The sequence below is a fragment of the Lonchura striata genome, chromosome 11 (genome assembly GCF_046129695.1).
Source record: "Lonchura striata isolate bLonStr1 chromosome 11, bLonStr1.mat, whole genome shotgun sequence".
Lineage (NCBI taxonomy): Eukaryota > Metazoa > Chordata > Aves > Passeriformes > Estrildidae > Lonchura > Lonchura striata.
The window spans coordinates 21,701,425-21,724,720 of record NC_134613.1 but is presented as its reverse complement, the minus strand read 5'-3'; the positions used below and the strand labels follow the sequence as shown (position 1 = coordinate 21,724,720).

General features: G+C 45.5%; 1 protein-coding gene across 1 annotated transcript in view; it reads left to right on the top strand.

Moving 5' to 3' along the window:
* Window positions 1-22,885, top strand: part of CHSY1 (chondroitin sulfate synthase 1) — a 74,796-nt gene extending 51,911 nt beyond the window's left edge. The window contains exon 3 of the mRNA XM_021552637.3: window positions 19,432-22,885. Within this exon, the coding sequence (XP_021408312.2) occupies window positions 19,432-21,024 (1,593 nt within the window). The 3' untranslated portion in view covers window positions 21,025-22,885. The remainder of the gene's footprint in view (window positions 1-19,431) is intronic.
* Window positions 22,886-23,296: the final 411 nt, after the last annotated feature.

Sequence of the window (23,296 nt, the reverse complement as noted above, 5' to 3'; positions counted from 1 at the left end):
GCTTGAAAATATTATTCCAACTAATCAGTCTAAAATCCTTTTGAAAACACATGAGTGCTTTCCACTAGTTTATCAGGGAGACCTTTTAGGCTGGTTTGCTCTCATGCTGTAATGACCAAAGATAGAGATGCCAGGCATCTGCTGTTTCAGATGGATGTCCTGGTACCAAATGTGTGTGTCTGTGAATCACCAGTGGGTGCAGCAGTAATTTTTGGTAAGTAGGAGGCAGACAAAATTGCTGGTTATGATTTGAAGTCTTGCCCACAGCAGAGCAAGCAAAAGGGGTGAATTAGAGACAGGAATAGTAGCACAGCCTTTTTTTCTTTTTGTGTGCAGGAAACCTCAGAGCATATAATAAACTATTGCCATTTTGATTACCAAAAAAGAAAAAAAAAAAAAAAAACACCCCAAAAAACTGAAAGCAAAGATAAAATAAGAAAAACCTCAAGCTTAATGGGTTTGCCAGTAATAAAAATACAGCCCAGAACAAAAGGCTGCAGAGTGGTTTTTTATATCTTGTATTCAGTGTGCTGGATTGAAAAGAAATTGGCAGAAGTGTATTTTTAAAGTCCCCACCTCGCTTGCAGTTTCTCCCAGGAGGAGGAGTTGCCTTCGTGGCAGCCAGCAGGAACAGTGGCGAGTATGAGAAAAGACATAATTAGGATAACATTAATTGTTCTTATCAGAGGATTTATTTTACAACAGCCCTTTAATTCAGGCTGCCCCACCAGAGTTCAGTGCACTCTGCAGCAATATCTCTTTCAGTCCTGGGAGCTGGGCCTGGCTGGGGACTCTCCCAAATCCAGAGCTGCTTTTTTGACTCCAGTGAACAAAGAGCCATTAAATTACACAAACACAAAGCTCCTTCGGGCTGTTCTGCCCGGTGGGACTTGTTTGAATCCTTATAAATACATTGAACTGACGTTAGCACTTTAAGTAAAGCCTTTCATGTCCTTTCTATATAATGAGTATAGCCTTGGCCACAGCCAGTAATCTGCTTCCTTCTCTCATCCCTTCCCTCCCCTTCCTCCTGGTTCTGAACCTGCTGCTTCTCATTTAGGGAGGCTCATCCTGCTGTCTGCTGAGCTTCCCCACATCTCAGCACAGCTGAGGCCTCGTGTGCTCCTGGCAGCTCTTCTGACAGGGGAAAAAAATCAGTACAGAACACTGGTTTTCTCTAGACACAAATCAGGCTGCATTTTAAAGACAATTTGCTGAGTTTTGGTGCATTGCACTGATACATTTTCTCACTGTCTAAGTGAGCCCAAAAACTTACTTGTTCCTTTTCCTCTTGCTGTGGGTGTGGGAACATAGCACCTTTCTAGCACTGCTGGGATGTGGTGGGGCATGGGGAAAAAGCTAAAAATCTGAGTCAGCATTCCCTCTCTGATGCTCTTTTAGACTCAAACCAGGAGTTTTTCGGAGTCCAAGAGGATCCAGCTGTCCTGCCCAGCAAAGTGCCTTTCAGGGATATCTGGCCCAGCTGCTGTGCTCCACCCAGGGTAATAGTCTAAGCAAAGCAAAATGCTGCTTAATCCCAGGCCACTTTTTGTGCCCACAGTTCTTATCCTTCAGGGCTGAGGCTTGGATTGCTCCAAACCCGTCTCATTACCAAAGTGGCATAAAATGTGCAACTGGACTAGCCAGGAGGAATCTTATGTCCCTGCAGCTCCACGTGGATGGGGAGGCTGATTCCTGGCAGGGTTCGGGGCTGGCTTAGCTCAGGGCTTGACAATGGATTTTCCACGAGGTGCAGCTCACGGCAGTGCCCGGCCGTTCCCCGTCAGGAATTTGGACGCTGCGGTTGGCAGAGGCGGCAGCGCTGCGGATCCACCGCGGCTCTGAGCCCGCTGTCCCTGCCCAAAAATTGGAGCGGGAGCGACTGGAAAAGCGGGTGGTGTTTGCCTTTGGAGCTGCAGCTTGTAGAGCACTCGGTCGTGTCCCCCCCTGGACTTTGCTCGTTTGATCTCGCGTGCTTCAGTTTCTCCCAGGTGTGCTTGTATTAGGTCAGGAATTTCAGCCTAATCCAATTTTGCTCCAGAGGGATGAGGTTAATTCCTGGCTGTCTCCACAGAGGGATGATTGATTAGGGGAGAGATGCTTAAGCGGTCCTAGGAGAGAGGTGTTTCCCACACTGCAGTAGGAGAGGCTTTGGGGGAAGGATTTAGTCTCCCATCTGCCCTGGGATAAGAATTGTTCCTGACATCAGCTCTGGTGACCTACAGTGACCTTCACCATGGATAACTAGCCAGACCTCTTTAAAAAAAAAATATCTATATCTTACTTGGGACTTGGTCTGCTGGCAACTTCTCAGAGCAAAGCCCCCGTGTCCCCTGACCTTCTCCACTCATATCTTTTGCTACCAGAACTACATTTAACACCAAACCTTCCCTGTCCTGCTGGAATCTTCTGAAGCTCTGAAATAAAATTTCATTAATACAGGACTATGAGTGGTAGGGACAAGTGGAGAAAGATAAAGACAGTTGTGTAAGGTAATGATCTGTATGGATAATTTAGGGGTCTGGTCCAGACAGGATGGTTGGTCACATGTAAAGCAAGTAGGATGCTCGGTACAACAGCTTCCAGAATCTTTATTTAAAATACATCTATTTTTTTTTAATAGGCTTTAATCTGATTTTTAGGTTGGAGCATTTGGGCAGTGGTATATAATCTTGCCCATTTTTTTTCATTTGGGTGAGGCTGCCACTTTAATAGTGTGGTGTCCTTGTTTTCAGCTCTCGGATCTTCTTACACCTTCAAATTAATATGGAACCTTATTTACATGTTATCAGATAGGAACCATACACACCTGGTGGTCAAATTTGGACTTTCTTTTAAGTCCCTTTCCTTCCTTGTTTCTCCTGTTTTATCTCTCATAAACCCTCCAATGGGCAGTGCATGTAGTGACCATTCTTTTCTGTGCCAGGCACTGAAGTAAATGTTGGTCTGTAGAACGTGATTTTTGAATGTGCCTTGCCCAATGGAAGTAGCTGTCAACAGCTCCTATTTCAGTTCTTGTTAGAGTTTTTGTATTGACTATTTTGCCATCTGCCACTGCTGTCCCTCACGTAGCAGAGGCTGGTTCTGCTCTCCAGGACTGTTCTGAGTAGAAAAAGTGGCACATTTCTACTGCTGAGTCAATGGAACAGTGACACAGAGCAGCATTGCTCTGCCGTGTGGTCCAGAGAGCATTTCAAATGGAATAAATCTTGCAATCCTGTTAAAACCATGCCAAAACACTTTTCAGACTGGGTAAGTATTAATAGCAGGCTGACGTGAGTTTCTTGTGGAGTGTCATCTCTAGTTTTAGCCACCTTGGGCAGGAGGATCTCTGAGGGGTTTCTAAGCCTCTTTCTGTGAGGCTCTTTCTCGCCTTAGTGGGGGAAGGAACTGATGGTCAGATCTCCAAATGATGTTTAATATGTTCCCTGTTTAAGCCATCGATCCAGGAACAGAAAGTCCGTGTTCCCAGATCTTTTGGAAGAGTCACTCTTACAGGATAAGGTTGCCAAGTGTTCCAGAACTTTAATTATCATGCTGTAATTCCATCTGCGACCTTAATAGAGACGATGTCGTGAGTGGTGATCTGCTTTCGTCCTCCTTTTGCATACCATGGGCTGATACACAAATGTTTGCATTTTTGGCATTCTTGATTTTTAGGTTTTTCTCTTAAAACGAGAAGAAAGACTGTATGAAAGTCAAAAGAAGTACAGTCAGTCATCAGTGCAGTCGAGGTAGAATTTGCACAGCTGCCAAAATGAGGCTCAGATATTTTACTGGGTGACACAAAATAAATGTTTAATTCATAGTGCGTAACACTTTAAATAAATATCATTTGGCCACCCTCTAATGAGGATATGCTTGACCATTGACACCTCGTATTCTGGCTGTAGTTTCTCTCACTTGTTTTTATGGCAGACTGTACATGTTTTAGAAAAAACAACATTCAAAATACAATTCATTCAATCTTGTCTAAAATGGATCTTCAGTTTTGTAACATCATGTTTGAAACCCTGCATTTAAATTGCTGCTTGCAAACAGCCTTCAGGATGCAAACTGAGCTTAAAACTGAGTTTTATGGAGCAATAAACTGCAATGTCATATACTTAGGTGATGGCAGCACACAGCTACTGTCTACTTTTGCCTAAAGACCTAAAAATTTCTCCTCCATTTTGCCTTCTTGAGGGACATTTGCTTATTCCCTGCATCCCATGCCATTCTGGACCCACCTGCATGCTGGTTTCCTAGAAGTTGAGCCTGTGCTTGACGAGGGGAGCAGTCAGTTTGTGAGCCTGGCTGCACAAAGGAGGCAGAGGTTTGGTTAGTGATTATTCTTTCTCATGGCTTTTTGTTGCATAACCAGAGCTGTTTCTTGGACAAACCAGCCAGAGAGTGAAGAGGAAGGGAGAAATCTCTGGGAATAATGGAACAGCTGGACGAGGCTCCCCCTGCTCCTGGTTGTAACAGGTGGGAGAGCAAAGGGAGTAGCAGGAACATGTAACCACAGCCATTGTAAATATGGATTTCCTAGGTAAACAGGGATTTGTGGAGCACAAATCTCAGCCACTGCAGTGAGTTATTTGTTGCAGGTGTAGCAAGTCCCTTCTGCTCTCTCCACAGCTGCTGTTTCTCACCAGGCTTGTGTCCTTTTCCTAAGAGCTGAGCATCTCTGATTTGGGGCAGCCTTAGTTCTTCAGGTGTTATCACATTAGCACTGTGCTGTTCCTTCTGGGAACGTAGGAAGTTAGGGTTAAATGAAGGTAGGGACTTCAGGTAATGAAGTTAGGAAATTAGGGTTAAATGAGGGTGGGAAGTTAGGGTTAAATGAAGGTAGGAAGAATTTAGGATTAAATGAAGGCAGCTGAGGTGGAGGCTTGCCCACTGCTGAGTACTTCTGGGGCTGTGCGTTCCGGCAGCTTCTCAAATCAGCTCCCCCCTGGTTTATGTCAGCAGTGAGACCCAGTTGGTGCTGATAAACCTTTGGCTCTTTCAGTTTTGCTGAGGAGGGCTTGGCAGGAGATCACACACCTCTCCCAGAATCTTCCCAGACTGCCTCAGCAAAGGGGCTGCAGCTCTTCCATGCTGTTCTTGGATGGGAAGTGCTGCCTGTTCTGCTGAGGAAAGCTGCTCCAGAAGCTCACTAGCACCACTCTCCTGTCTTCAGGCACGGCTCTTCCTGCTGCTTGTGTTGCTGCCAGGACTCAAACATCAGGGAAACCAGAATGTTTGCACTGTGAGCTAATCTACTCTTTAAAGATGTTAGATAATGTAATAAAATAGCTCAGCGGTGCATTGCAATTACCTTTCACATTTCGTCATGCTTCGAAAATTTTTGTCTTCTGAAACTAGGACTGTATTTTTAGTAAAGTGCAATCAAAAATGTCTGGCCAAGAACCTGATATAGTACCTAGGAAAATGGAAATATTCCTTTAAATGTCTTCCAGAGCTGTGGTTTCCGCTGAGTATTAAACTCCGTTTGTTATGTCGTGATTACATACTTTGGTCTGGGTGATATATGGCTTGGTTTTATAATTCCATATATATGGACAGTTTGATCTCTTCCTTGTATTTTTAAAAACAGAAAGCAGAATGTAGACTTCTATTTTAGCATGATGTAAGCATAATTATTTAGTGGACAAGAGAATCAAGATTACATTCTTTTGCTTGCCACTGAGGCTTACAGATTTATTATTGTTTTGTTATTTCCTTCATGGTTATGGCCAAAAGATTAATGCTATTAAAACCTAAACCATTATGTCAGGGTAATGGTTTTTGTAACTTGGATGTGAAGAAAGAAACTGAATCTAGAGTTGGCTAGGTGATCCTGGGTTTGGAGTGGACTTGACATTTGGATTTGATATCATTCAGTAGTGGCATGAATTAGTGCATCTCTTAGAAACCTGCATCATGATTCACAAAGTTCACTCCTCCTGGCATTCTGCAGCATTCAGGGCACTAATTATTAGCAGTGGTCTCAACTACTCTCATAAACTACCACCTCTTGCTGTCATCTGCTCTTTTCCAGTCTCCAATATATCTCTTTTCCTGTAAGGAAATTTCCAGGCTGGCACCTAGCACGGTGTCTGTACAGACTGCTCAGCTCCTGCTGCCACCATCAGCTCTTGTGACCACACACTTCTCGTGGCCTTGAGCCATCTGATCCCTGTCTAGCTGCTCTCCTGTGGAACACAAAGCAAGCCCAGAGCAGAGCAGATAAATGTCCTTTCAAGACAGTTCCAGCCTCAGTACAGTGCGTGTTGTCTGAGGGATGAAGATGAGAAGGATGTTGTGGTAGGGCTGGGTTTTGATGCGGGTTTTTTGATGCTGTGGGGTTGTTCTACTTTCCTTTAGCCTTTTGACAAAATGGAGAGGCTGACATTTCATGGGTTGGGTGGTTTCTGTCCCCTGCAGAGTGGACAGGAGGGCAACGCCACAGGAGAAATCAATGTGCAGGGAGCCCAGCACTTCAGGGGGAGGAAGGTTTTCTTTGACCTAATTCTTGGCTCGTTGCAAATAACATTGTCCATCTGCTAAAATGATGCTGTTTCTCTGCTGGTGGGTCCCAGAACCTGGACTCATCCCTGCTGCCAGGGGACAGTGCTGCTGTGGTGGGCAGGCATCGTCAGGCAGGCACCGGCTCTGCTGGCTCCTTGTGTTCTGGCCACGTCGCTTCAGTCCCAGCCATAAAACCTCTTTCTTAGAAATCCTCCAAGTGTGAAATCCCAGTCCTCGAGAACAGGCAGTACTTTGGTTGGAAATCAGCATAAAGCAGTGAGCAATAGAACATGTTGTGTAAATCTCATGTGTTTGTGTCCTCACCCCTTCTAAACAAGGCAAAGAAGTGTCCTTGGGAGTTGATGGATTTAGTGGGGTTTGTATGTGATTTCTTTTAATGTGCTTCAAATTAGTCACAGTGCTTTATTTCCTAGGCTTTGTTAAGCTTGCGGTCTGCCCATATTGTGATAGTCACTCCTCACAGTTTACTCAATACTAGTTTTAATATCCGGATATAGATTTCTCCAATATCCTGCAATGCATTTTTCGGTGCTTTTCTGGATAATGCTAATACTAAACAGTCTGTGATGTACCAGGCCCCTGAGCTACATTTTAAGGTCAGCATAATGCTTTCCATCTCTCATCTTTGCGCAACACAGACTCCTGTTACGTGCTGAGGTTTTTTTAGGACATAAAGTACCCAAAAGGAGGTTCTTGCTTAAGAAGTACTATGAGACAACACAACAGTGCTGCAAACGTGCCCCTTCAGGTCTGAGCTGTCCTTCTCCCTTCTACCCCCCCTCTGTCTTTGTTCCTCTCCTTTTTTATCTGTTAGAAATATCCAACTACGCACTGTTTCCATGGAAAACAAATGTCCAGGAGATCATCTCTGTATTCTTCTGGCTTAGAGATATGTAGAAATAAATGCTATTCCAGAAGGGAGAATACAAGTTCTCTTGTGATGGTTTGCTGAGTAAAAGGTGGCACCCTGAACAGATTGGGCTGAATTTGTCACCTGTGTTCCTGTGGCATTACTGAATTAGCTGTTAAAATTTCTGTGAAGGGAGGAAACAACTATTTTGAAAGTCAAGTGGCCAAACTCCTCTCAGAGGCAGAGATTTGTTAGTTGCTGCTGTGTATTGAAGCACTTCTGGACCAGGTGTAGATTTGCTTTCTCCAAACAGAAGAAAGAGCCTTTGAACATATTATCATTGCCTTAAAAATAAAAAAAAAACTCTCGCCTCAAGCATTTGACAGGAAGCCAGACCTCAGAGGACAGCTGAAGAGAGACAGACAGGTTTCTAACATCTGGTTTGGGTGGGTGGATTATATTTGACTTTGGCATTCACATCAAGACAAGGCAAAGGCAGGGCTTGATGAAGAGCACGGTCCCACAGCCTGCATTACATTCCCTGGCTCTGCGATGGAAAACCCCAAATGGGGATGGGCAAAACAGCCATGAAACGGGGGTGAGAATCCTGGGGTACATGCAGAGCTCTTTCTGCAGGCTTTAGAGCAAAGTACTGCTGGATTGGTCATCCCAAATCGGGCTGTGGCTATGGAGGACATCCCTGATAGATGTCCTTGAGCTGAGTGAGAGCTGTCCTCCCACCCAGAGCTCTGGGGGTGCTCTGGGCTCTGCCAGATGAGCTGCGTTGAGCAGTGCTGCTATTTCAAGACTCAAATAATGTGTCAGGACCTGTTTGGTTTTCTGACACAAGGTGCAGCCCCCAGGACTGAATCAGCAGTGGATCCCTCTGCCACCACCGGCTGAGCCTGTCCCCAAAGCTTGGTCTCAGAGAGATTCCCAAGCCTGCTCTTGGCCAGGAGTTGGGGGCACCTATTTGCTCGTGGGGTGCACGTCACAGCCTGGATTAGCTCAGCTCAAAACCTCACTGAACTCGGGAACAACCTGCAGTTCAGATGGTACAAGTATATCTCGGAAGAGGGCTGAGGAAAGGGCAGCAGAAAGTAGTCCTGTGTGTCCCTCTGAAAGCCCCATTGAGGGCTCTGGCTCCCTCGTGGCCGTGCCTTTGTGGGACAGCAGAAGAACACAGTCCCCATCCATGCACCCTGCCCCGCCCGCCTCCGAGCCCCGGTGATTTATGACACCCCCAGGACACCAGGGCCCATTTCAATGCAGCTTTAAGCTGTCAGGCTGTAAATTGTCTTGGTTCAGGAGCTACTTCAAAGCAGCCCAGGCTTCCTGCAGCAAGGAGAAGGCTTTTTGGCAAAGCCAGCACAAGTAATTTGCTATTCATGAGTCAAATCCCTGAAATGTCCTCGATCAGCAACTAAAAATGGGTCGTAAGAAGACAAGGCATTGCTGTCTGCTGAAGGAAGCTGCAAACTCCACTGGCCTTCTCCATCTGTTGGCTAAAGCTCCTTCTGCATTCACAGCAATGGCTTTTCCTTCCTCCCTGCCTTTCTCTGTTGAGCACACGTGAGGTTGCTTGAAGCAGCAGGACCTTGACCCATCAGGCAAACCCACCCAGGAGATCTCCCATTGCCCCTGTTCCCAGATGAGCAGAATAATGTCAGTGGAGTATGGGAAAGTCACTACTGAAAATTATAAATTCCTCTTAGCTGCTTGGTTTCTAAATCTAGAAAGGCTGCAGTGGCCAAGGGAGAGGGAAAGGAAGCAGCAGCTGCGTGCAAGCTGAGGCTTGTAGGCTGCAGGCTGGCAGCTGGAGGGACGGAGGGACCAAGCCGTGGTGGCTGCAGGCAATGGGCACAAGGTTTGGAGCCAGGTCTGCTCTACCAAAACTGCACCTGTGCCAGCTTGGTTGCAGCCAGCAGAACAAAGTGTGCTCTAGGTTGGAAGCAAAGAAAACCCTAGAAAGACCCAAAAACTCTTTGTATGTGCGGCTAGTATTCAAAAGAGAGTTCACTTGTGTTGTGTGATTAGCAAATCCTTCCCCAAGCTGGGGAGTATTTGAAACAGTGGTTTTTTCCTTTCCATTTCTAATGCATTTACATTCAGCATAATTGCATTTATCGGCATCCACATCTCCTGTTTTAATTTAGAGCATTACAAAGGGAGCAATTGAATATTCTCTTTGTCAGAGCTGGATGATGGATGGTGAACATCAGCAAGGCTTGAACACCCATGTGGAGGTGAACCCCTGGCTCTGACAGACTGTGTGTAATGCAAGAGGCACTTGGTTACAGAGTGCTGCAGAGTAACGCTGCTTGTTCCTCATCCAAACTGTGCCAGACAGCAAACTTCCAGAAAACCTCAGACCATATACAGTTAGCCAGCAACACTGTGTGAAATCTTTAACCATATTTGAACGAACGGGCTGACTTGGACACGGCGAGGAGGGAAATGCCAGTCTGCCTGACAGCTCGTTTTAATAATGAGAAAGTTGTTCCACTGACAGGAGGACAATAAAAACTGTGGCTGCCTAGAAAGATGTTGCCTTCCTCTAGTTCTGAGCTATGTGAAACTACAGAGGAATGGGTTGGTCCCAGACCTGTGCATGTTCAGCAGTGTTTTTCCCTTCTTTCATAACCTTTTCCCTCCTCTCACCATTTTTCTTTCCAGGGTGTTCAATCTGAACCCACCTGGCCAACCCTATCCAAATGAGTAATTAGTAAGTCACTGCTTTCTCCGAAAAAGTGACTTATTTTAAATATATTATCCCTTGTGCTTCAGCAAAGCAAGCAAGAAAAATAGGTGACCTTTGTAGTTAGAGCTATTAATGCACAATTTATGGTGCTTTTGGGTTACAGGGCATGAAAGGCAAATTGTTGGGAGATTTATCAACCCTCTGAATGGGTGAACCTCGCCTGCTGATCCCTTATTGATCAAGGAGCTGTGTATTTTATAACCAAACTGCTGTGTATTGCTCTTACTTTAGATGGCAGAACTGTCTGAGGCAGAGACCTTGTCATGGAATGGTTTTGGCAGTGCCACGTCTACGCTGGATGATGTACATATGTTTTCCAGTGATGAGACAAAGGGCAGATCTTGTTTTTAAGCTCAGCACAGAAGAGCAGGAAGGCTGTAAGTCGTGCGTGGTAATGGTACAAGCACTAGAGGAACCCTTGTGCAATCATCATCTCACTGGAAATTCTTTCTGCAGCAGCTGCGTTACTGCACGGTGCTTGTTACCATCACAGCCTCCTAAAGCTCTGCTATCCCCAGGCCAGGGCTCAGCTGTGGATCCTCGTGGGCTGACTGAAACATGTGGCTTCTCCACATAAAACAAGGGTTTGTGACTTTATTTTCCTCCCCTCCTTGGAGCAATTGCTAAACAATTCTTTGGGCAAAAAAAAAAAAGTGCACGCGTTTCATATAGACACTTGAGAACAATGCTGTGCAGCTTTGGTGAGCCCTGGAAGCTGTCACCCTGCACTGCTCCCCGTGTGAAACAAGCTGGTGATTGAGTCCAGGCCCTTGTAGGCAGTCTTCAAACCAGCTCCAGAAATGGTGGCTCTGGCTGAAAAAACAGATGGAAAAGGAAGAACTGCTCTGAGCTCGCAGGCGGGTGAAAGAGGAGTGAAACCCTCTGCTTGTGTCACAAACGTTGTGTCTGTACTGGGCATTGGTTCTGTGGGAGATCTGTAGGGAATTCCATAGCTTGTTCTAGTTTTCTTCCAACAGGAGTGAAAGGAGATTTCTTTAAATCCAGCTTAATTTGAGCTCCTGCTTCATTGCTGGATGCCAGGGAGGGGTGTACTGAGATGAGCTCAGCTGGTTGGGCATGGTGCTAATAGCACCAAGACTGTGGGTTTCATCCCAGTATGGACCATTCACTTATGAGCTGGACTCAATGATCCCACTGGAATATTCTGTGATTTCTGTGACTGTGGTTACTGCTGACAGCAGACCTGAGCAGGAAACCCAGCACTGCCTCATGCTGCCAGCTCCTGCCCCGCTCGGAGCAGACCAGCCTTCAGCAGCACCAACCACGGGTATCTCAGCATGTCCCTGGAAAAAGCAGCTGGAGAGCACCATGTTGGAGCACTCACTGAAATCCAAGCCTGGAAGGGAGATGGCTGTGCCATGCAGTTGCTGCAGTGATTCACCAGCACCTTGTCCTTTGTGCTGTTGCAAACCAGGTGACACCGGTGAGACACGAGTGAACCTCGATGGTCCAGCGGGACCAAGTGGACAGGGAGCCCTCTTGGAGTGTTACTTGAATGCTGACTGGTTCTGTGCTTCAGATAACCCCACCAGCATGAAGAGCTGTGCAGCTGCCACCTCCTAGGGACAGGCCATCAGCAATTTGGAAGGGGCTGAGGTTTCAAGAGTTCCTCCTGAGCAACATCCCTTCTTCCAGCTGCTCGCCTGGCAGAGGCACAGCAGCACCCATGGAGAGGCTGTTGTGGCATCTGGGAGGAGGGTTCACCAGCAGAGGGATTAGAAATGGTATATATATTCCCAGTTTTCTGTCAGTTTTCATCAGCTGATACTGATGTGTCTGGCAGTGAAGTGCTTTTACCATCAGTTGTTAGGGAAGCATAATGCTGATGGATTTATAAATGAAGTTATGGAAGATGCTCTCTCTCTTTGAGGCTGTTCTGGCACTGCAGATCTGAGGGGCTGCAGCTTTGACACAGGCACTTGAGCAGTTGGCCTTGTCTTGGGGATTTAATTCAGCATTCCCAGCTTCCTTCCTGCCCCTTTCCAAAAGGTGTATTCCTGACACAAATCTTTTCAAGGGATCAGAAACAGATAGCATGGTTTGTTACCATGAAAATGGGGCTTTGGCTCTCCTCATCCAAAATGGTTCTGCCTAAGCTGGAAGTGATGAATGTCTTGCAAATGAATCTGTTTTTTAAAATACACCCCCACCTTTTTACATGCAGGGAAGAACTGCAGCTATTGTGAGGCTGAATCTTTGCCTAATTAAATTCACAGTAATCTCCTGTGAAGGCTCAAGAGAGATTCAGAGCTTTGTGCTGACTGCCTCAGCCCTGTCCTTCAGTGCTGTCACTGTGACATTGTCCCCCTGTGCCTGCTCTGGGGTGGAGGTTCCTGATGCATCCTGCAGCAGCAGCAAGCTGTGCTGGTGTGGGCAGGACTGGCAGGGAGGGGTCTGCAGACAGACCCACTGGAGCCAATGTTCCCCTGGGCTCCTTGCAGAATCGTGCTGGCAGAGATCTGGGGTGGTGTGTGATGCAGGATCACTGCTGTCCCCATCCAATCTGGCAGAGACTAAGCTGCTCCAGCTTGGATTTCTGATGTTGGGCTGATGCTGAGATGGTGGGTGGCTGCCTGGGCTGCAGCTGAAATTTCTCCAAGCAGAGGTTTCTTCTCTGCTCCCCTTTAAGCAGCAGCTTTTGGTAGCCTTGCCAAGTGGACCAAAAAGGCTCCTCATCCATCATGGCTCACTGCTCCTACAAAACCACTGGATGTGGAAAGTAGCTCCCAAATAGGAATCTTTGAGTTCCATGAACAAAACTATTTCTAAATGATTACATTACTGCTTCTTGAAAACACATGGTGGAAAATCAGTCCAGAAGAGGTCTTCTCTTCCGTAGTCTGTGTTCAGAGGAGGCTGCAGCCCTCTAACTCTGTTTTTAGCATCCAAAATATATTGGCCAGGGTTTCAGAAGCTTTCTGCTCATCATCTCCAAGAAACTCCCCTTCAAGGGTCATGTGCTGCTCCTCTGGAATCTTAACACTTCGCATGAGGAAGAGCAGATGCAGACTTCCAAGGCTGTGGCTCTGGCTTTCATGGGCCTGTTGAAATTCATAATGAAAAACAAGTTTTCTTGTGCTCTGCCTGTACTGTGGAGTAAAAGTGTGGAGTTGACAACAAGGAAAAGAAATGCTGAGATGCAGCAGATTCAGTGGGCAAGTAATCTGGCCTCATCCCTGAGTCTGGCCTCTAAATGAACAATCAGCAGGGAGTCACTGTATCCCTGGTTTTGTTTGGATCTGGGACAGAGGCTGGAGAGGCAGAGCTGAATCATTTGCCCCATGGGTCAGAGCCTTGACTTGAGCAAGGGCGAGCCTTGTGAGGAGCAGCAGTTTGCACCAGGACTCGTAATTTGGAAATTATGTTAGAAGCAACTTTTGATTACAGTTTCTCAGGCAATCCCAATGACAATTAGTCATTTGCACCTACAATGTTCTGTTTCTTCAATAGCTGTAGTGTAGAACATTTGTTAATATTTAGTGGTATTTTACTTGGTTTTGTTTCTGTCAAATCAGAACCTTTTGGAGGAAAACCTTGCAATCACATCCAGCTCTCCTAAGGTTTACACACTTAAATCTAAATATCCTAACTGGCACGTTCTGTTTTATCTGGTTTCTGTATCCTCATTTAGACCAGGAGGATGAAGCTCAGTTTAATGCAGGGCCAGGAGGAGGGAATTTCTCTGCTTCCTAGCTGGAGGATCTCAGTTCCCAAGTGCCTTGGACTGCTCCCACGTGTAGGTTTTGGGTAATGAGATTGTGGAGCTCAGGGTCAGAGGTGAGGAACTCAATGCCAGTTTTGAAGGCCCATTCATTTTTGCAGGTTTTCTTCTTTCCTTTGCCAAGCTGGAAATACTTTAAAGGCTACTTGGTTTGAGAAACTGTAAATGAATAAGTAATTTTTAAGCTCTTCTACTTGCTTAAACAAGAAAGGATTGGGAGAAAAACAGTTGTTTAATTAAACAGCTACTTGGTATGGTTCACAAAAGCTTGAACTCCAGCAGTAACTCTCCTAATTCACAGATTCCTTGGGAATTCAATGACCTTGAGTTTGCTGTGTTTGAAACTTGCCTTAGTTCTTGGCTTCCTTTCTGGAATACTTTGGAGAGGAGAGTGGTGCAGGAGGCACTGCAAGGCTCTTGAGTGAGACCAGCACTGTTCCATTTAGGATCATACAAGAAGAGGTATTTGTGTTGTGCAGAATAAACCTCTTGCTTCAGAGCTTGCCTGGGCTTACTGCACCCAGAGGTCAAAGCTGGATCTGCCCCTGCTACCCCAGCCATGGAAATTTCAACTACTGACTGCTCAGGATGATTTTCTTGCCTCTCTTTATGAAACAAAGCGAACGTGAACTGGCAGTACATGATGAAATTTGTGTGAGAAGTGACTTGTCTGAAGAATCACATCATTTAATCATGTTCAGAGCTCAAAGCTTCACTTGCTAGTGAGAGGGAAGTCTGATCTCCCAGCACCGAGTGGTGTTTCCTGCATCCTTTCCTGTAGTGGCAACTGGGGAGCTTAAAGCCACGAACGAGTGGCCAAGTTCACTGGAAATGAGTGTTTATCCATTACTTCCCTGTGTTTGTCCCCACCATAATAGCTCTGTCTGAAGCAGTGGCTTCAGTCATGTCAGTGTTATAAAGCATCAGGATTTAAACAGAAAGAACCCTGAATACACAGAGTTGTATCCAGGAGGTCCCTACAGTCTTCCCCTCCTGCAGAGGGAAGTCACAAAACCCCGCTGCTCCTTTCCCTTGGCAAATTTTTTCATCAGTTGAGCTGTATTGGTGATGTATAAATGAGAAAACTGGAGATCTGTTGTGGTTAATCAGTACAAAGGGTCAAGATGGTGCTAGTGCAGTTCCTTGGGATGTGGTAGCAGAAGGAATTTAATCTCACTTCAGTCATCCAACAGGAGCTGCCCCCTTGCCATCAGCTGTGGCACATCCTTGGAAGGAGGAGATGGACATGAGCATCCAGCCTGGGTTTGGCTGCAGGGCTGTGGGGCAGGGTGGGGGCTGGCCCAGCACCTGCATCGCTCCTGTGGCAGAAGAGCTCCACACTGGGACCCACATCCTCATCTCCTCCTGACAGAGGTGCTCTGAGCTAGGTGCCATTAACCTTCATTTGGGCTTTTAATTAGCTGGGCTTTGTATTGAAACCCATCTTGGGCATTTTGAAACCTGCCATACACCATGTCTGATCCATGATCGCTTTTCGTGAGGCTTGTGGGGCTGTGTTTTCTGGGCTCTGGTAGCACAATCTGGAGCTGTGAGAGAAAGCCCTTGGGGGCTGCTCTGTGGCTGCAGGCCAGTTTCTGCATAAACTGGTCTTATTTTTAAAGTCCATTTTCTCCAGTACACTTTTTTTTGGCCTGCAAAAGACTTCTTCATTTAAAACGAAGAACATAACACTCTCTCCTTTCAGTTGGTCTTTTGGACATGAGCCAGCAGTGCCCACAACAGCTGTACCACAGTTTAAACATTCAGTCTCTAATGGTTTGGGGAACATTAGGGTTTTTAAGGCTTCAACAGGTCTAGAGTAAATAGTGGTCAATAAAGAGTAGCTCTTCTTTGTATCCCTATGCTCTCAGTGCTCTGCACTAGAATAAAGCATGCTTAGAATATAATCATTGCAAAATTAATATCCATGAAAAGTTCTTTTTTTTAAAAAAAAGAATCACAGAGAAACCGGTTTCACTAGAAGAAGAGTTTGCAAGAGTTCAGCTCTCAAGACTGGTAGCAGGCCATGGAGAATTTGGCACGTAATGTCTGTGGGAGATGTGCACATCCTGGGCTCCTGTCACTCCCCACGTGTGTGCTAAGTGACTGGGAGGAGCAAATAAATCACAGGTATTCCTTTCTCTGTGGCCTTTTTCCACCCACCTATGGATGATGTACACGAGAGTTAATTATGATTTTGTATTTTCCTTATGGCTGTCCAATGTCACGTGGAGTCAAAAGCCAGTGTGTGCTAATTGGTGATATTTAGGATAGTGGTTTGGACCCAAATATGGTAAGAAATTATATTAGCAATGTTTTGTGATAGTTGGGCATTGCCCTTGTTAGTGCTTGAACCCAGTGCTGGGGAGCCTTAATGATTTGAGCAAATCAGGGTTGGTGGAGCTGTCAAACGGCTCAAATGGAGGGAACTGCTCATTTCCTTGAAGTTTGTAGGTGAGCAGACAGAATCCATGTGGGGCTAGTTTCTGGGACAAAGCTCTGGAGCCTCGCAGCCCTTCTGTGGCACTGGTCCAGTGTCTGCCCTTGCCTCGGCCCGTGAAGGGTTAAACTGCTCCTTTGGCCACTTGGACTTTGTGTGCAGCTCTTGGTGTCACTGTGAAGAAATCGTTTGTGACTCCTTGTACTCCCTGTAGGGAGTTGATTAACCCCTTCCAGTACCCTTCTTTGTGCTTCCTGCTGGGATCGGAGCTGCGGGATGCTGCTGCAGCCTGTGGAATGCCAGGGGACAGGGGGGACACTGGGCTAGGAGTGGGGGAGACTTCATAGGAAAAACGTGGAACGTGCCAGCCTGGCAAGGCACTCTCCTGAAAAATGGGATTATATAAAAACCTGGCTACTGTGGTGCTTCTCATTAGCAGCTCCGCAGGGTTGGCTGGAGCAGGGCTCGGGCAGTTGTCTCCTTCTTGGCTGGAGCAAGGTGGATGTTAATGGATGTTTCAGTGGTGAATTGCTTTGTGTTGAAGCCCTGGTAAAGGCTTGCTGAGATGTTTTATTTTCAGTTTTTGGAGCAAGCTAGTTTTGGGAATGGATAGGAAGGAGTATTAGAAGGTAACTGGTCTATCTAAGAGGTTACTCCTGAGTGGCAAGCCAGAGCTTTAAAATATGCTTCTTAATTTTAATTTGTGCAGTTTGCTAGGGGTTCCTATCTTTACTTCCATTGGGAAGTTTCATAACATTTTCCTACCCATCAGTATTCTATTAAAACTTCGTTGTGTAATCTGAAAGCCTTTCTGCTTGTCATGGTTTCCTCTTCAGAATGCCCTAGGTAGCAATTCTGAAGTAAATGCATTCAGGCTGAATGGTCTTGATTTTGTTGTCTTATAAATTCAAAACAAGACTTGAAATTAAATCCTATTGTCAATTTTTCCTTTAAATAATGGATTTAAGAATTTTTATCTGATGTCACAGGACTCCTGGAAAAGCCTCTGCTATAGTTGTTAAAATTGTGAGTGAAATTGGTTACCATATGCATTTAATACTTCTAGTTTTATATGTGTATAGTGTTAGAGGATAGGTCAGTGTTGTCAGTAAAATAAGGGGGTCCTGCAGTGTTGGGTTGATCCTGTTCTTCCCGTGGGAGCTCTCCACTGCAGTAAAAGGTGCTCACAGGACTGACCCTAAGTGGCTGTGATTTAAGGTCTCCTAGAGCCCTTCACAGCAACAGAAAGGTTCAAAGTGACCAAAAAAAATAAAGCTATTAGTAGAGGGAACAATACAGGGATACAAATAAAGAACAGTCTCTTGGGTGAGTGTAAAAAATGTGTTTCTTGGGAAAGCATGAGGTTCATTCAGTTTGGATAACTCTGCTGGACGTGGGATTAGACCAGCTAACCTCTGCCCGTAGCGCTCTTGTAAATCTTGCATGACTTCTAAAGGGACATTCCACATCTCGACAGGCAGCTCATCGGAGGCCTGCCAAGGGGCCATGGCCAAGATGTTCTCCTTTGGTTGCTGTGCAGATCCATCCATCCTCTGGCCTGGATCGCTCCCAGACAGCGTGCACGCAGCAGGGATCACCTGGGGAGAGCGGGAGGAGGTGAACTTGAAGGAGAAGGGGGTGGGGGACTGGTGGTGACCCACGGAATAAACGTCCTTTCTTTCTCAGCCCTGCTGAAATCCCTCCCTCGCTCCTTTGCATGATTTACGTTTGCTCAGATTAAAATCCCTGCTCCCGGTGGGCTCAGCCTGCTCCGTGCTGTCGGCGGCGCTGCGCCGAATGTCAGGTTTCAGCATGCACACAGCCAGCTTGTTAAGATAGCAGCAATTAAATCCAGGTGTAAGTTTATCCCTGAGATTGTGTCTGTCCACAATAATGGGGAAATTGCAACCCAAGGCCTAATAAAACAGGACTTGTGCTGGCTCTGAGCAGCTGGTAAAAGGAAGGTTTCTGTGCTGGTGATTTTCTTTTTAGTGCTCTGTTTGATTGCCATCATATTTGAGATCTTCTCCCTGGTTCTTTGAGTTTGGCTCTTTGCTGACCTGTACAGCCCTTTTACACAAGCTTTATTGCTGTGTTTCCTGTGGCAGATTCCACAGGAACAGAGATTGGATCCCATATTGAATGAGGGTGCTGTGTCAGCTCTGGCAGGTTGATGACTTTTCTGCTGTGACACAGAATCTGCCTGTGGTCTTTTTAAATTTCCTTTATCTAAGTCGGTATATACCTTTGGTGTAAAGGTTTTATTTTCAGTTTATTTTCCACATTATCATCCTGGTTTGCCTTGGACAATATCAGCTACTGCCTGAGCTACTGAGGACTGTAAAGCTGGTTGGTCTGCTTTCCTAAGACTTGTGAATCTAATCTTAGCTCACTATCTCCTTGTTTTGAAATAGCAAATGCCATGTTAAGGATGTTTTTGTTCTGGTGTATGCATGCATCCTGTATTACCTGACTTCTGGAACTCTAGGAATCTCAGGTGCACTTTACTGTCCATTGACATTTTAAGATGACAGCTGTAGCTTTGTGTTGCAGCACTTGAGGTAGCATATTTGGCATGTTGACTAAAACATTCAGCAACATGCATTTTTAATGCCTAAACCTTCATTTTTAATGCTTAAATAGTATTTGGGTATAATGGAAGAGGTCTTGTAAGATTTGCTTAGTATGTACACGGCATCCCTTTTTATTCTTCTTTATTATTAATATGAAAACAATGGGAAACAAATGAATAATGAGAGTTTTGTAGTGAACATTTCACGGTGTTATTTTCCTGGTGATGTTGTGTTGCTGTGAAGAAATGAGCTTACAATGGACTTACTGCAGAATTGTTTGGCCGCCGGTGATACCTCTAGAATGGGCTGTAGTAATCCCAAATCCATGATAGATGTTTCTTTCACCAGTTCACAATGAATAATCCTCTTAATTTCCTTGAATAGCAGCCGGTATTGCTACAACCTGTGCCTAAACCCAAGAACAGCTTATTCAGAAAGCCTTCTGGCCCTGTGAGCGAGGGGGAATTCTCTCCCAGCGGGGTTGCGTGGGCAAACTTTCACAGGGTCAGCTCTGCCGAGACTCTGACTTCTCCTCTCTGTCTCTCCTAGATGCAGCAGCTGTTCTACGAGAACTACGAGAAGAACAAAAAAGGCTACATCCGGGACCTGAGGAACAGCAAAATACACCGAGCTATCACTCTGCACCCCAACAAGAACCCCCCGTACCAGTACAGGCTGCACAGCTACATGCTGAGCCGCAAGATCGCCGAGCTGCGGCACCGCACCGTGCAGCTGCACCGCGAGATCGTGCTCATGAGCAAGTACAGCAACACCGAAATCCACAAGGAGGACCTGCAGCTGGGGATGCCGCCCTCCTTCATGCGCTTCCAGCCCCGCCACCGGGAGGAGATCCTGGAGTGGGAGTTCCTCACGGGAAAATATTTGTACTCGGGTGCCGACGGGCAGCCGCCTCGGCGAGGGATGGACTCGTCCCAGCACGAGGCGTTGGATGACATCGTTATGCAGGTCATGGAAATGATCAACGCCAACGCCAAGACGCGGGGGAGGATCATTGATTTTAAGGAAATACAGTATGGATACCGCAGGGTGAACCCCATGTACGGAGCAGAGTACGTGCTGGACCTGCTGCTTCTCTACAAGAAGCACAAGGGGAAGAAGATGACGGTCCCCGTGAGGAGGCACGCCTACCTGCAGCAGACCTTCAGCAAGATCCAGTTCATGGAGCACGAAGAGATGGATGCCAAAGAGCTGGCCAGCAAAATCAACCAGGATTCTGGCTCCTTGTCCTTCCTCTCCAACTCGCTGAAGATGTTTGTCCCCTTCCAGCTCAGCAGGTCCAAAGCAGAAAGGAAGGAGCTCAAAGACAAGAAGATCAACATCCTGATCCCTCTCTCCGGACGGTTCGACATGTTTGCAAGGTTCATGGGGAATTTTGAAAAGACGTGCCTCATTCCAAACCAGAACGTCAAGCTGGTCGTCCTGCTTTTCAATTCCAACTCCAACCCTGACAAAGCGAAGCAGATCGAGCTGATGAGAGATTACCACTCCAAATACCCCAAGGCTGACATGCAGGTTCTGCCGGTGTCAGGGGAGTTCTCAAGGGCACTGGCTTTGGAAGTTGGATCTTCTCAGTTCCAGAACGAGTCTTTACTTTTCTTCTGTGATGTTGACTTAGTGTTTACCACAGAATTCCTTCAGCGGTGTAGAGCCAACACAGTTTTGGGTCAGCAAGTGTATTTTCCCATCATTTTTAGCCAGTATGATCCAAAGATTGTTTATAGTGGAAAGGTTCCTAGTGACAATCATTTTGCCTTCACTCAGAAAACAGGTTTCTGGAGGAACTATGGCTTTGGTATCACCTGTATTTACAAAGGTGACCTTCTTCGAGCGGGTGGCTTTGATGTCTCCATCCAAGGCTGGGGCCTTGAAGACGTAGATCTATTTAACAAAGTCATTCAAGCTGGCTTAAAAACTTTCAGAAGCCAAGAAATTGGAGTAGTCCATGTGCATCACCCTGTTTTTTGTGACCCTAATCTTGATCCAAAACAATATAAAATGTGCTTGGGGTCCAAAGCTTCAACGTATGGGTCCACACAACAGCTGGCTGAAATATGGTTTGAAAAAAACGACCCAAATTTTGGGAAAAGCAGCAATACTAATGGCTCAGTGAGGACAGCCTAATGTCCAGCTATGCTGGAAAAGACTTTTTTTTTAATTATCTAATTTATTTTTGGGAAAATGTTTTTTGATAATTCACTTTTAAAAGACCACACAGGATATATTTTAGAAATCATCGTTGTTTTCTTACAAAGTGCTCGTTTTGAGAAGAACAAGGCCCTTGGGTTTTTTTTTTTGTTGTTGTTGTGTTTTTGGTTTTGAACAAAACTGTGATCAATATTTGCCTTCAAACAAAAAAAAAAAAAAAATATTGTTTAAGAGTTATCTGATCAGTGGAAATCTGACTTGAATTAGAATTTCCTTATGAACAAAAGATTGTTTCCTACCGTTTCCGTTGCCGTTTTCATGGCTGGGATTCTGTAAATGTGGACCTGAGCGTGCAAAGCCAAGTGACAAAACGCTGTGTCTAAATGTTTTTGGTGTGACTGCTACCGTGCAAAGATTCTGCTCCTTTGGTTCAGGATTAGCCATTAATTCTCAAATTGCGTTAGAAAATCCGAGTCGCTGTGGCGACGAAAGGGTGGTAATTGCAGGAGGGGTTTTGTTTTTCCCTAATAGCTGATGATTTCAGTTTAAAAGTAACCTCCACTTGTAGGCGAGTGAAGGACGTAAGCACAAGCCGTGATCCGAGCAGTCCTTGTGGAAGTTGTGCTGGTGTCGCTCCGCAGCCGGGGAGCGCGCGGGGAATCCGTGCTGGGCAATGGGCTCTGTCCCAGGCTGAGCCCCGCCACCAGGGAGGGGAAGGGGCTGGGAATGGGAATCTCTGGCAGCCAAACCACAGCACACAAGGAACAATCCCCGATCCCTGAGGAGAACTTGGAAAACTCCTCAGCGCCGAGCGTCCCGCGCCCGACCGCATCCATTTCCTTCCGTGATGTTAATGGGAACAATTACTACGTTTGATTGCTAGTTTTGTTTTGGGATTTTTTTTTTTTCTGTATCTGCTAGACCGTTAATTTATTTAATATCCACTGTTTTAGGTTCTTGACCTTTCCTTGAATATCCGTTAGTCATTTTAATATTTTATATATATATATATGCGTGTGTAAATATATATATATATATTAGGAATGTATTGCATCTTCTCACTGATAAGGTAGTGTACATCATACTTATAGTAAATGATCTCCAAAGATTACTTTCTAAAATATTTTTTCATTAATCTTTGTTTTTTCCCCCCAAATTTCTTTAACATTTTTGGAATGACTTCAGTGAGTTTAGTAATTTTTTTGGTATTCTAAGAGGAACTGGGGATGAGGAGACTGAATACAAGGAAAGTGTGATCCCTATGAGTTAACAACTAGCAAGGTTAAGAGAAAATACACGAAATAAAGTGCCTTAAAGCCAGATAGGGAACCCTTTACACTGAGACTTAGACAGTGACTGGACATTGTCATTGAAGCAGATGATCTCTTGGGACCTGTGTACCTGTAAATATCCTGCTCAGCAGAAACAAAAAATAAAAACCAGCGAACAATATATTTTTCTATCGTATCCTCCAGTCCCATTTCATCCCATTGCCCTCAGTTCCACCTCACCTGCACTCTGGGAAATGGAGGCAAGTGAAGGAGTGGAGAAAACCCAAGGCTTTGGTGGTTGTTGCCACGTTTGATGGGATCTTACAGTGCAATTGCTATTCCAGTAGAAGAAATAACCATTGTTTACACATGTATGGAGTATGAACTGCAACTAGCATAGAGTCTGTGTCTTACAATGTTCATCATTTTCTGGTGACAGTCCCAAGGATGTAGGTGCATGGAAAATTTTTCTTTTCTTTCTCTCTTTTTTTTTCCCTTTCTTTCTTTCATTTTTTTTTAAGACTTGCTTCTAAGATGCAATAAAGATTTTTTTATTTGCAATCAGAGCTGCTCACGTCGTCAGTCTGTGTCGTTCCACCCAACAGAGGCACAGAGTAACACACTTTGGGAAGTAAATCCAGGTAAAAGGATCTCACTCTTCCAAGGGTTTGGACCTCTGTGTTGTGATGTGGCCTGGGATGAGCCCAGTGCTTAAACCTTGGCTCTGAGGGAAGGCAGAACAAACCCATTCATCAGAGCTGGTGCTGATGAGCTGTGCCTTTCCCTGGTGTTGACTTTTTCCACATGAAAATGCTAAAAGTACTTCTGCTGCCTGAAAATACCCATAAGTGTACATTGCAGATGCATACAGTGACAAGGCTGCATGGTGCCCTAATGTTTTGTGTGTTCAAAACACAGTAAAAGTAATTATTAAGTGGGTTGAGCACTTATTTTTTAATAGCTCTAGGAGTTGTTCA